Source organism: Notamacropus eugenii, chromosome 3, assembly GCF_028372415.1.
Source record: "Notamacropus eugenii isolate mMacEug1 chromosome 3, mMacEug1.pri_v2, whole genome shotgun sequence".
Taxonomy (NCBI): domain Eukaryota; kingdom Metazoa; phylum Chordata; class Mammalia; order Diprotodontia; family Macropodidae; genus Notamacropus; species Notamacropus eugenii.
In genome coordinates, this window is record NC_092874.1 from 166047082 (window position 1) to 166059606 (window position 12525).

The 12525-nt window shown below is 37.7% G+C and overlaps 1 protein-coding gene across 1 annotated transcript in view; it reads left to right on the forward strand.

The window, feature by feature from the left end:
• The window catches only part of GRM3 (glutamate metabotropic receptor 3), a 281695-nt gene that overhangs the window by 250283 nt on the left and 18887 nt on the right, over positions 1-12525 (forward strand). The window contains exon 5 of the mRNA XM_072653230.1: positions 8519-8693. Within this exon, the coding sequence (XP_072509331.1) occupies positions 8519-8693 (175 nt within the window). The remainder of the gene's footprint in view (positions 1-8518; positions 8694-12525) is intronic.

Sequence of the window (12525 nt, forward strand, 5' to 3'; positions counted from 1 at the left end):
ATTTCCCTTCCACTGAAATACAGTGGAAAGAGCATTGGCTCTGAAATCACAACATATGAATTCAAGTTTCATATCTGAAACTTGTGCAACCTTGGCCAAGTCACTTAACTTCCCAAGTCTCAGTTTCCCTCAGTAAAATGATGTGCTCACTGTGTTCAAGAATACAAGTATCGAAGTAAAACAGTCCTGATTTTCAAGGTGGTGGAGTATATAGAGAGGGCTTGACCTGGAGTAAGGAAGATCTGAGTTTGAATCTTACCTTAGACCAGGAGTGGGGAACCTGTGCCTTTGAGACCACATGTGGCCCTCTAGGTCCTCAAGTGCAGCCGTTTGACTGAATCCAAACTTCACAGAACAAATCCCTTTAATAAAAAGATTTGTTCTGTAAAACTTGGACTCAATCAAAAGGCCCTAGAAAGCCACATGTGGCTTCCCCACCCCTGCCTTAGACATTTAACAGGTGTGAGACCACTTATCTTTTGAAATCACTTAGTCTCTTTTTACCTCAGTTTCCTTATCTGTTAAATGGGGAGAATAATAGCACCTCCTTCCCAGGGTTCCTGTGAAGATCAAATGAGATCCTATTTGTAAAGCACTTTGCAAACCTTAAAGTGATATATAAATGCTATTATTATCATTATTACTTTTTCTTGTTCAACTATCCAACTCTTTGTGATCCCATGGAACATACTGTCTGTCCATGGGACTTTCCTGACAAGGATACTGGAATGATTTATCATTTCCTCTCCAGTGGATTAAGGCAAACAAAGGTTAAGTGACTTGCCCAGGGTCACATAACTAGTAAGTATCTGAAGCTGAATTTGAATTCATATCTTCCCAACTCCAGGTCCAGAATTCAATCCACTGAGCCACCTAGCTCCATTATTATTACTATTACTGTTATTGTAATTAATAGAGAGAGGCAACACATTGTAGGTTTCATCTACAGAGCTGAAATGGCTTCTGAGGTCCCTACTGATTTAAATCTTTGATCCAATGGCCCTAGAATTTGCTTCTTAACCTTAACACAAGAGACAGTGTTAAACAGTGGTTAGAGAGCAGATCTTAGAGTTAGGAGGAGCTGAAATGAAGTCCTATAACTTATGCATACTGTTTGTGTGCAAATGTATGAATGTGACAGACAGACAGACAGACAGACTTAATCTCCCACTGTCCCAGGCAACTCTCTGAACCTAAGTTTCTCCAAGCAGAGTTCCCTCATATTGATGAAACATTCCCACTAAAATAAGAATAATAATTATTCTAACCCACACATGACAGAAGGAAACCAAACACAGCTGACGATGCCATTGTTTATGTTGCCTTTACATGATACAGTTACAATGTGGAGACTTCAGAGCAACCTCCCCTCTCATCACACAGCATATCCACCCATTCCAGTTTTTCAGTGTGTTGAAAACATCCCTCGTTGTTCTGGAGAAGTTTCCAAAATTGCCCTCAACATCTGATTCAAGATTCCCTCCTAAGCACAAGAATTATTGTTTTCATAAGCTACTTTTGCCATGTGTTTACAGTCTTCAGCTAAAGTGAATCAAGTTTAACCTTAACAAAAGACGTAATGAACTTAGTACATAACAGCTACCCCAAATTCAGTGCCCCTAGTTGTCATGTTGGGTATATTCCTTATAAAAGTTCAAGACTAATAGTTTCTGGGTAATTAATCATTTTGTTAATTATGCTAGTAAATAATTAATAAAAGGGTCATTTGGCTGTCTCTCCTAAACCAAAGACCCCTCACGGGACCCACTCAATACTTATGTGTCCTTGGAAGACTGAATATTCCTGAGGATGGAAATCAACTCTGATTGGTTAATAAGTAATGAGGGAATGAATAATATAAGTGATGCATTTATTTTAATGGCACATGACATGATCACTCAGTCTTAGACAAAGAGACTTGTCTCTTCTCAGACAACACCAGTCTAGGACAATCTAGACATAAGAGAAAATCCACTTCCATTAAGACCCAACTAAAACACAATGGGCCCGAATCTATCAATTCACCCAAACTAGAATTTCTTTACTGTCTGATCAGATCTAAGTTTTCCCAGTAGGGAAGGCTGTCAGAATAGATGACAGGGGTTGAGTTCTATTTCCTCATTCAGGGAACTTCATCCTAATTCAATGACTGGTTATTAATATAAGAGAAATAATCCTTTCAACCTCAAAATTTTTGTACATCGGCAGCTCCCACAATGCATTAAACCTGAAACAAAAAATAATTGTAGTTTGACTAGAGAAAACCCCTAAAACAATTGAAAGACTGTCAGGCAAGCAATCATTGACACAGCTCAATATATTTAGTCTACCTAATAGATCATTCAGAATAATAACTTGGATTGTTGGGTCCTTTACTTAATATTTTATTTTTTCCCAATTACATGTAAAAATAATTTTAACGTTCTTTTTTTCAAATTTTGAGTTCTAAATTCTCTCTTTCCCTTCCCTCCCCCCATTGAGAAGGCAAGCAATTTGACATAGGTTATACATGTATAGTCATGCAAACTACATTTCTATGCAAGTCATTCCATGAAAGAAAACACAGATTTTAAAAAAATCCAAGAAAAATAAAGAAAAAAATCTTTGATCTGCATTCAGTCTCTACCAGTTCTTTCTCTAGAGACAGACATCACCTTTTATCATGTCGTGCAAAGTTGTCTTCTATCATTGTATTGCTGAGAATAGCTAAGTTATTCACAGCACATCACCATGCAATATTGCTATTATTGTGTATAGTGTTCTCCTGGTTCTGCTCATTTCACTTTGCTTCAGTTCTTGTTAAATTCTTCCATAGTTTGTTGGGTTTTTTTTTTTTTGTGAGAGCATCTTACTTGTCACTTCTTATAAGACAATAGTAGTCCATCACAATTATATACAACAACTTGTTCAGTCATTCCTCAATTAATTGACATTCCCTCAATTTTCAACTCTTTTAGTGGTGGTAAAGAATTAGACATCAAGGGGGGATGTCCATCAGTTGGGGAATGGCTGAACAAGTTGTTGCATATGATTGTGATGAACTACTATTGTGCTTTTTATTTGTATACATAGGTTCTTTTCCTTTTTATTTTTTCTCTTTTTGGGATACAGACCTAATAATGGTATTACTTAGTCAAAGAGTATACATGATTTTATAGCCCTTTGGGCGTAGTTCCAAACTGCTTTCTAGAATGGTTGAATCACTATACAACTTCACCAACAGAATATTAGTGTTTAAATTTTCCCACATCCCCTCCAACATTTGTCATTTTCCTTTTCTGTCATATTAGCCAATTTGACAGTGTGAGGTAGTAGCGCAGAATTTGCATTTCTCTCATCAATAGTGATTTAGAGCATTTTTTCATATGACTATAGATAGCTTTGATCACTTTGTCTAAAAACTATCGGTTTATATCTTTTAACCATTTATCAGTTGAGAAATGGATCTTATTTCAAGAAATTTGACTCAGTTTTCTATATGTTTGAGAAATGAAGTCTTTATCAGAGAAATTCACTGTAATTTTTTTTCACAGTAATGATTATCAATTGTTTTCTCTCCATCCTATTTTCTCTGTTTATCCTACTTCCTCTCTCTCCTTCTCCCACGTCCTCTAACATGTTTTGATTCTGACTTTTATCTTCCCCCAAACTGTGCTTCCTTCTATGAGCTCCCCAGTTCTCTCATTCCTTTCCCTTCCTACTTTCCTGTACAGTAAGATAGATGTCTCTATGTTGAGTCCTTTACAACATGAACAGGGAAAACTAGGAAAGATGAACAGAAATTAGAAAAATGACCTCAGTCTCTAAAAATATAACAATCTCTGTAACTCTTTGAAAACCCTTAAGACAAGATTTTGAGGAAGCACAATACATCCAACTGTGGAGTCTGGAAGTCCTGAGTTCAAGTGTGGCCTCTACAACATGACCTTAGGCAAATTATTAACCTCTCAGTGCCCCCAGACAATTCTCAAACACTGTAAATTTCAGAGCAAGTGCCGACTGCCTTAGGAAAGGGAGCTCCCAGCTAAAATCTCAGGCCCAATCCAAAAGGGGGGAGGAGGAAAACAAGAACCAGTTCCAAAAAATGTAATGGCTCAGATTACAGGAATCTCTAAACAATTTATAGATTTATTTTCGCCGGATTAAAGCAGAAAACTAAAGAACTTAATACAACCCATGTCCCAAATCCCATTCATATGGGACTCTTTCCTCTTTGGAGATCAATGAGGGTTATATTGGTTCACTTGGTCCCTCTTCTATATGGAATCTCCACCCCAAAATATGGATTCAGACACAGTGGTCTAAAATGATTGTCCCACAAAAGACTCACTACACAACACAAAACGCTTCAGGGAGTAAACATAAATAATGCCATAAGCAAGTGAACTTCCTTAGTACTTCTGTTTTAAAAATACAAAATATGGACTTTCTTTTCATCGTTGGCTTTAAAGCAACACTAATCCAACAGAAAGTAGTTTTTCTTTTCTGGTAGAAGGATCTGAGTCCTGGAAAAATACCAGGAAAATTCTGAGGCAGATGTATAGGTAGTTGGAAAGTTTAATTTATTTAGTAAAGTAAAAACTAGTCAAGGTACCTGATAGTATAAATTATTCTGGTCTAGTGGTATGCTACTAAATATTTAACAACCAGCTCCCTGAGGGGAAAAAAAGTATTTGATATACTTTGAAGATTAATTTGCTTTATTATAATTTTCTCCATCACTTTCTTAAGCCTAGATATCACAAAAATAATATAGCAAACCTTGATTTGTACATAGGGCTTGCTGATTCCTGCAGGTTAAATGCTCACACTGAAAAATTTTACATTTGGCTCTGGTAAATCAGTTACACTTATCTCTAGTACACACATTTTGAGCCTTCACTGCTCCCCCACAAAGACTGGCAGTCTGAGATGATTGGCAGCCTTCCTTGGAGTGAATAGTTTCAATCAAGTGGTGAGATCAGGAGCCAGATTGCAAGAGACCCATAACTAAGAATTCTTGTGTTCAGGGCAAATTTAATTTGGAAGAAAAAGGTATTGCAGAGGACAGTCCACCGTGGATTCAGGTCATCCCCTGAGAGATTCCAGGATATGGCTGATAGTACTCAACATCCCAACCCCTTGGGAAGAGGAAGATGGCGAGGTAGATAGTGACCTCAGAAGAAGGAGTCTATGGTGACAGGACCCTGAGGGCATTGGTCTGGTCCATACAGAGGAAGGAGCTGGTTATATAAAATAGCAAAGTGTAACTACTTGGAGACTCCTAACAGAACGGAAGTGTATTTCACTGGAAACTGATGTCCTGGGACAAAGCTCTGGTCACTGCTGCCTACTATGGCTCTGTTCAGTAAGCAATAAATATAGATGATTTTTTTCTAGGCATTCAGATATTAAAGGAAGAACATATTTAGGATGATAGATTGAGGATCAATTATTAGCATGAAGATTTTATAAGGATGAGAGAAACTTTGTCATGTTTATAAGCAGCAGGGAAAGGAGCCAAGTGTTAGAATAGGTATAGGAACTGGACCTGTTATTATTGGTACAGAGAATCCCCAGATGAAGACACGTCTTCATCAATTCAGGTTGACATCTTCTGTACAACTTTTTAATCTAAATGAAAGTGAGAAGTTGAAGTGACTTGCCCAGGGTCATACATCTAGTAAATGGGAGGCAGAATTTAAACCCAGCTCCTCCTGGTGCTCTATCCACTATGTCATAGCCAATAAAAGTCTTCCTTCCTCCCAAGTCAGGAGTGACCTTTCCACAGAACCTCATATAGAGTTTTAATACTTATGGGGCAGGTAGTTAGAACACTAACTAGAAGCACTAAGCCTGGAGCCAGTAAGACCTGAGTTCAAATCTGGCCTCAGACACATTATCTGTTTGACCCTGGGCAAGTCATTTAACCCCGTTTGCCTCAGTCACTTGATCTGTAAAATGAGCTGGAAAAGGAAATAACAAACCACTCCAGTATCTTTGCCAAGAAAATCCCCAAAGGGCACCACAAAGAGTTGGACATGACTGAAAAACTACTCAGCAGCAGCAGCAAAACACACTTATTACCTGATGTTCAATATCATAGCTAACCTATATTTGTCTCCTCTCCCTACTGAAAAAGTATATTGGAAAGAAATTGGACTCATAGTCAGAAGACTAGAGTTTGAAACCGGGGTTGCTAGATGATTAGCTATGTGGCCTTGGGAGGGGGCAGGGGGCGTGGAACAATCATTTATTAAGCGTCAGTTATGCGCTACCATGCATTGTGTCTAAGTGCTTTACAACTATTATTGCACTTAATCCTCACAGAAATCTTGTATATAGTATTATCTCCTTTTGATAGCTGAAGAAACAGAGTTCAAGTGATTTGTCTAATGTCACATAATCAGTAGGTATCTGAGGCTAGATTTGACTCTAAGCCCAGTGCCACCAGCTCTCTCACTTCATCTCCCTGGCTCTTAGTTTCCTCATCTGTTAAAGAAAAAGGGGGAGGACGGTGGGAATTGAGGTTGGATGGTGTTTAAGGTCTCTACCAGCTCTAACAGTCTATGAAAATACTAGGTTGTAAATTTCATTAGTGCATGAAAAATGTTTTCTCTCTTCAAAGTTCATAACAATACTCTGTAATACAATTTTGTAGTTCAGTCATTTATCAGGCGTATTTGATTCTTCATGACCCCATTTGGGATTTTCCTTACAAAAATGGAGTGATTTTCCATTTCCTTCCGTTCATTTTACAGATGAGGAAAATGAGGCAAATAGGGTTAAATGATTTGCCCAGAGTCACACAGCTAGTAAAGTGTCTGAGGCCAGATTTGAACTCAGGAAGACGAGTCTTCATGACTGCAGGTCTAGCACTCTATGGACCATGGAGCCACTTAGGTGCTCCCACATTTAATAAATCCATTGTGAAATAGAGGATAGAAAGCTGGCCTCGGACCAGAAAAACCTAGGTGTAAGTCCTGCTTCTGACACATACTTACTGTTTGACCCTAGGCAAGACACAGTCTCTCAGTTCTCTAGGGAACTAAATTGTAAGTTTCTAAATTTATAAGTTTCAGAGACACTTCAACCTGCATTGATAAATTATAAGTTTCTAAAATTATAATTTTAAATTGTAAGTTTCTAAAATTATAAGTTTCAGAGAAACTTCAACCTGCATTGGTACCTAGAGTATCTTCATCTGGGATTTCTCAGTATCAGTTAAATTATAGATCCAGTTCTTTTCTTATCCTATGAATGAATGAATGAATGTATGAATGAAATCAGTAACTGAAATGACTAATAGTTGGTATTTACCAATATATCCCATGACCCAGAAACTCATCTTTCTAGATGAGCACATCCCAGGGAAATCAAAATCCCTACTCTATTACACTGAAGGTTAAAATTCAGGAACAGTACCCTTCAAGGTCCCATTTTGGAGATGTATGTTAGTCCTAATTTGAGTGTTGCCAGCATACCTAGGGGAACCAAATAGAAAGATCTACAGGCCATACCCAGAAAATAGCACAGAAGGAGAAAAAAAGCAAGTTGAACAAAGAGCCTTGAGGGATGTCTTCAGAGATAAAAGGGGAAAGAACTAGGAACCACTGTCAGAGATGTTGAATAAAGTGACAAGGGAGGTCAGACCACTAAGAAAGCAAAGAACTAAGTGAAACCTGGGGAAGAGAAAGAATGAAGAGTGAATGATCGGTATTATCAAAGTTTCGAGAGATTCAACCAAGAAAAGATAAACATAAAAGATTCTCTAGACCAATAGCATCAAATTAAAACAGATCCATGCTGCTCCATATTGACTGAGAAACTATAAATTAACATTACCTGTGTTGAAATAAATTTTATTTGTTTTTTTTAACTATTTCCCTGTTACATTTTTGTGGGATTTTTGTGGGTGGCTTCTAGCCCACAGACTTTGTATTTTATACCTTTGCTCTGGTACTAATGCTTTCAATGTGGAAAGGGCAGTAAGTAATCCATAGTGGGGGAATGGGGGGGTTTCCACCAAGAACAAGAAGATTGTTTTCAAAAAGGTTCCATCTTTTAAGTACTGTAGCAAATCTTAAAGATAGCAAATTTACTGGTGGGAACCAGATTCACAGCAGCTACTCATTTATTCAGTGTTAGCATTTTCTTATCTGTGGCTTTGACTGATAGTTCACAGAAGGGCAAAATGGACAAAATAAGGAAAAGGATGGGACAATTAAAACATCCACTTAGTAATGCAAAGCAATTGCATTTATTTATAAGCACTGTGCTCGAGAATCTGAATTCTCCTAGTTATCATCATCACAACTATGTGCCAGGCATGGTGCTAATTACTTACAATTATTATCTCATTTGATGATTGATAAATCAAAGAGGAGACATCATCAAACCTACCATGTGTTTTTTTAATTACTCTGAACTGGATTGTAGATAATTCATGTTGGGGTGCACTTTTCAGTGCCCTCTTTGGTTAGCTGTCTTCACATCTCCAACAGCAGAGAGACTTACCAAGCAAATCCTCTCTTCCTAGGTACAGACCACAACCATGTGCATCTCGGTCAGCCTGAGCGGCTTTGTGGTCCTGGGATGTCTGTTTGCACCCAAAGTGCACATCATTTTGTTCCAGCCCCAGAAGAATGTGGTCACACATAGACTCCACTTAAACAGATTCAGTGTAAGTGGAACTGGAACCACTTACTCACAATGTAAGTACAGAAATCCATTATTTGCTTTTCATCTGACAACCAAAACATTGAGCTAGAGAATGATCAGTAGAATGGTGGGGGTAAACATATCCAGTCTTTCCTGAAAGACATAAGGTTTTCCTGTCATACTTCACTGTTACCTCAGGGAGTACCAAGAAGTTTCTTCCATCCATAAGTGTCTCCCCTACTAGTTTGAAATCCAGCCACCAGAGACTCATTCACTGGTGATTAAGGACTTCTTGGGGAAGCACAGCTGAAAGACTGGGAGTGAGAGTAATTGGAACCAATCATAGCACTGTCACCTGATACCTATGTGACCTCTTACCTCCTCTGTGCCTCAGTTTCCTCAGCTACTGAATAATGAGACTAGACTAGATGACCTCAAAATCTATGAGCTTATGACAAAATGATTGAATTCATGCCAGGTACTTTGGTAGGTGCCAGGGATACAAAATGAAACAGCTGGGTGGCACAAGGAATAGAGTGCTGAGTCTGGAGTCAAGAAGACCTAAATTCAAACCTGGCTTCAGACACTTACTTGTGGTGTAATCTTCAGTGAGTTACTTAACTTCTGCCTGCCTCAGTTTCCTCAACTATAAAATGGGGATAATAATAGCACCTACCTCCCAGAATTGTTGTGAAGATAAAATGAAATATATTTACACAGTGAGACATAAGTGTAAATTAGATATTTTGCATGTAGTAGACACTTAGTAAATGCTTTTTAAAAAAATCTCTTCTCTTAAAGAGCTTATATTTCCTAAGAGAAGATAGTATGTAAACAGAGAAGTGTACACTCGTACTGGGAAAATCAAGAAAGGCTTAATGCATTAGAGCTGACTTTTGAAGACAATTAAGAATTCTAAGAGGCAGAGATAACGAGGTATAAGTCAGGTGTAAGGGACCTAGACAAAGGCACAGAGATGAGAGATGGAATGTTGTTTGGAAGGAAGAGCAAGGCCACTTTGACTGGAATGTAGAGTGTGTGAAAGGGAACAATGTATAATATGCTAAGTCAAAAAAGTTCACTATGCAAGTGTTCCTGGGAAAGAATCATTTTAAACTATTAGTAAATACTTTGGGGAATGAACCAAGGGCACTGGTTAAAAGGAGGAATTAGTAGACAGCTTATGGGTAGCCAGATGAGGAAAGGGTTAGTACTATAGGAGAACAAGAACTAGGGAGAAGGCCTAAAACGAAAAGTCAACAAGAAAGCATTTATTTCTTACTCAACAAACATCTGTTAAGTGTTTATGATGTTCCAGAAAATGTGTTAAGCAGCAGGATACAAAGAAAGGCAAAAACTAGTCCCTTCCCTCGAGGAAGGACATTTGAATGAGTTGGGGAGTACCAGGAGAAAAGTTGCTGTTTAGTCATTTCAGTCCTGTCCAACTCTCTGTGTCCCCATTTGGAGTTCCTTGGCAAAGATACTGGAGTGGTCTGCCATTTCCTTCTCCAGTTCATTTTACAGTAGCAAAGACAAATGGATACTTCACAATTTTGCCAGGGGTCAACACTTCAAAATACTCAGGATCCCTGAGAGTAAACTCATTAGTGCCCCAGTTTCACAGCCAAGTTAAGTAAGATCTAATAGATACTCTTCCCCATGGCAAAAGAAAAATACTAATGAAGTAGGTTCTCAGGATAGCCTGGACATCCTTCAGCAGAGAGCTGTTAGAGGCTGCAGAGTCTTTGGAGTCTCTCATGCTCAAACCCATTGTCAAAATGACTGCAGTCACAGAGCACTTTAAGGACTGTGAAATCAGTTTCTTTGCTTCTCCCAGAAACATGCATGCTTATTTCTAGAGCGCACAAACCTCACCTACAAAAAATCATTGCAGATGATTAAGTTAAACAAGGCAAAGCTGAGTTCTTTGGGTTACAACCAGCTAACATTGTCAAGTATGGGACTGGATAATCTTCACAAAGCAGACTGGGAAAACTCCCATGATCTGAGGCTACTGTGCAGTCTTTCCAACAGGAGTAGGTAGGCAATTGCTGTCCCTTGCTGTTGATCTGAAGAGTGAACGCAAACTGGTATTTGATAGCCCTAGCCAACGGGATAAGCATGAAGTAGGGAATGAGACTATTTTTATATTCACTGTAATTAAATCAGACTTCAACAATTCAGAAATATCAACATTGGGGAGAAACTGGGAAGAAATTTATGTCTGTCTTTTCTTTCTGAAGAAAAAAGCAATAGTGTAAATAAAATTATTAATGAACTCTTTACCTAGTGAATGACAAAGTGCTTTCTAGTACTTCAGATGCACCAGTTTACATAGAAATAATGTAACTGCAATGTGAACAAAAACTACACTTTTTAGAGTAATATATTTTAGTTACTTAACTCTCTGTTCTCTGTATAAAAGTTAGGCCTATACTAAACCACATTTGGTTAGCCTACTTTGAGTCTTATATATATATATGTACATATGTATGTATGTATATGTGTATATATATATATATATATATATATATATATATATATATATATATATATATATATATTTTCTTGCCAAGAAAACCCCAAATGGGTGACGAAGAGTCAGACAAGACTGAAAGAACTCAACAACAACAAAACTTTCAGTTATTACAAGGTAACTGAAGATGATAAAACTACATTTCTTCAGAAATGTTTTATAACTCAGACTTTTCATTGATCCATATTTATGGCTTCCAATTAGTCCAAATAGGAGTGTCATGTAGTCAAATAAAGAAAAGTACTTGCTAAAAGAAACAGTCTAGAATTATACCTTCTATCAACCTAGAACTTACATACAAGTCATTTCAGAGTACTTCAGAAATATTGACATTCATGCCAATTGGATAATATTAGTAGATAACCTTCATCGCATTGTGATTTCATGCTTGTTATCTTAGTTGACCCTCACAATACCTCTGTGAGCTAATAAGTTGCAGATATCATTACTCCCATTTTGCAGAAAGGAAAATTGAAGCAAAAATCCCAAGAATACAAGAAATCAGGTAAAATCTCTACTAAAACCTAGATTTCTTCATTCCCAGTACTTTGCTCTGCAAAGTCACTTTGCAAAGTACTTTGCTGGAGGCAAGGACAGAATGAATGGATGGATGAAACTGGAAATCTGGAGATCTTTGGCTCTATTCCTGAAAATGACTCTGAGCCACTACAAAAGTCTGAGTAAAATCCTTGTCTATCTGAAATGTAAAAATGAACACAATTAGAACATCTCTTCTCTCACCTTCAGGGATATGTATTTTCTCATCAGGAAATGTTTTTAAATTTCTTTGAGTTCATCAGACAAAGTATCTACATAAAGAAAGAAAAGAAACTAGCATTTGTTGAATGCCAGCTAGGTGCCAAGTACTATACTAAGCACACATCACAAATATCTCATTTGATCTTCACAACAACCCTAGGAGAAAGGAGTTTTCAGTGCTCAGTGGGTCTACTTCTCTGGGCCTTGCTTTTTGTCTTTCTCCCACACCCACACACATCTCTATTTAGATAAAAAGAAAAGGTCAATTTTTTTCTTATCTGCTCAATATTAGAAGTTAGAACCATAAGCAACTGTTTCCCAGGATTTGTGAACAAGGATCCTACTCTGGGAAAAGAAATGGAATTGTATGACTTTGAAAGTAATGGTTCACATGAATATTTTTTCTTAATTGCAAAGCACTGCCAGACAGCCACATTCTACCTAAAATGGGCATATGTAATATACATGTTTGTATAATCTTCAGTGGATTGGTCTACAGAGTGGGGAATCTACCCCATCTTGGACAAAATAGACTATCTTTCGCTTACTCCTTACAGCAATCATGCAGATTGAGGATCATGGGATCAAAG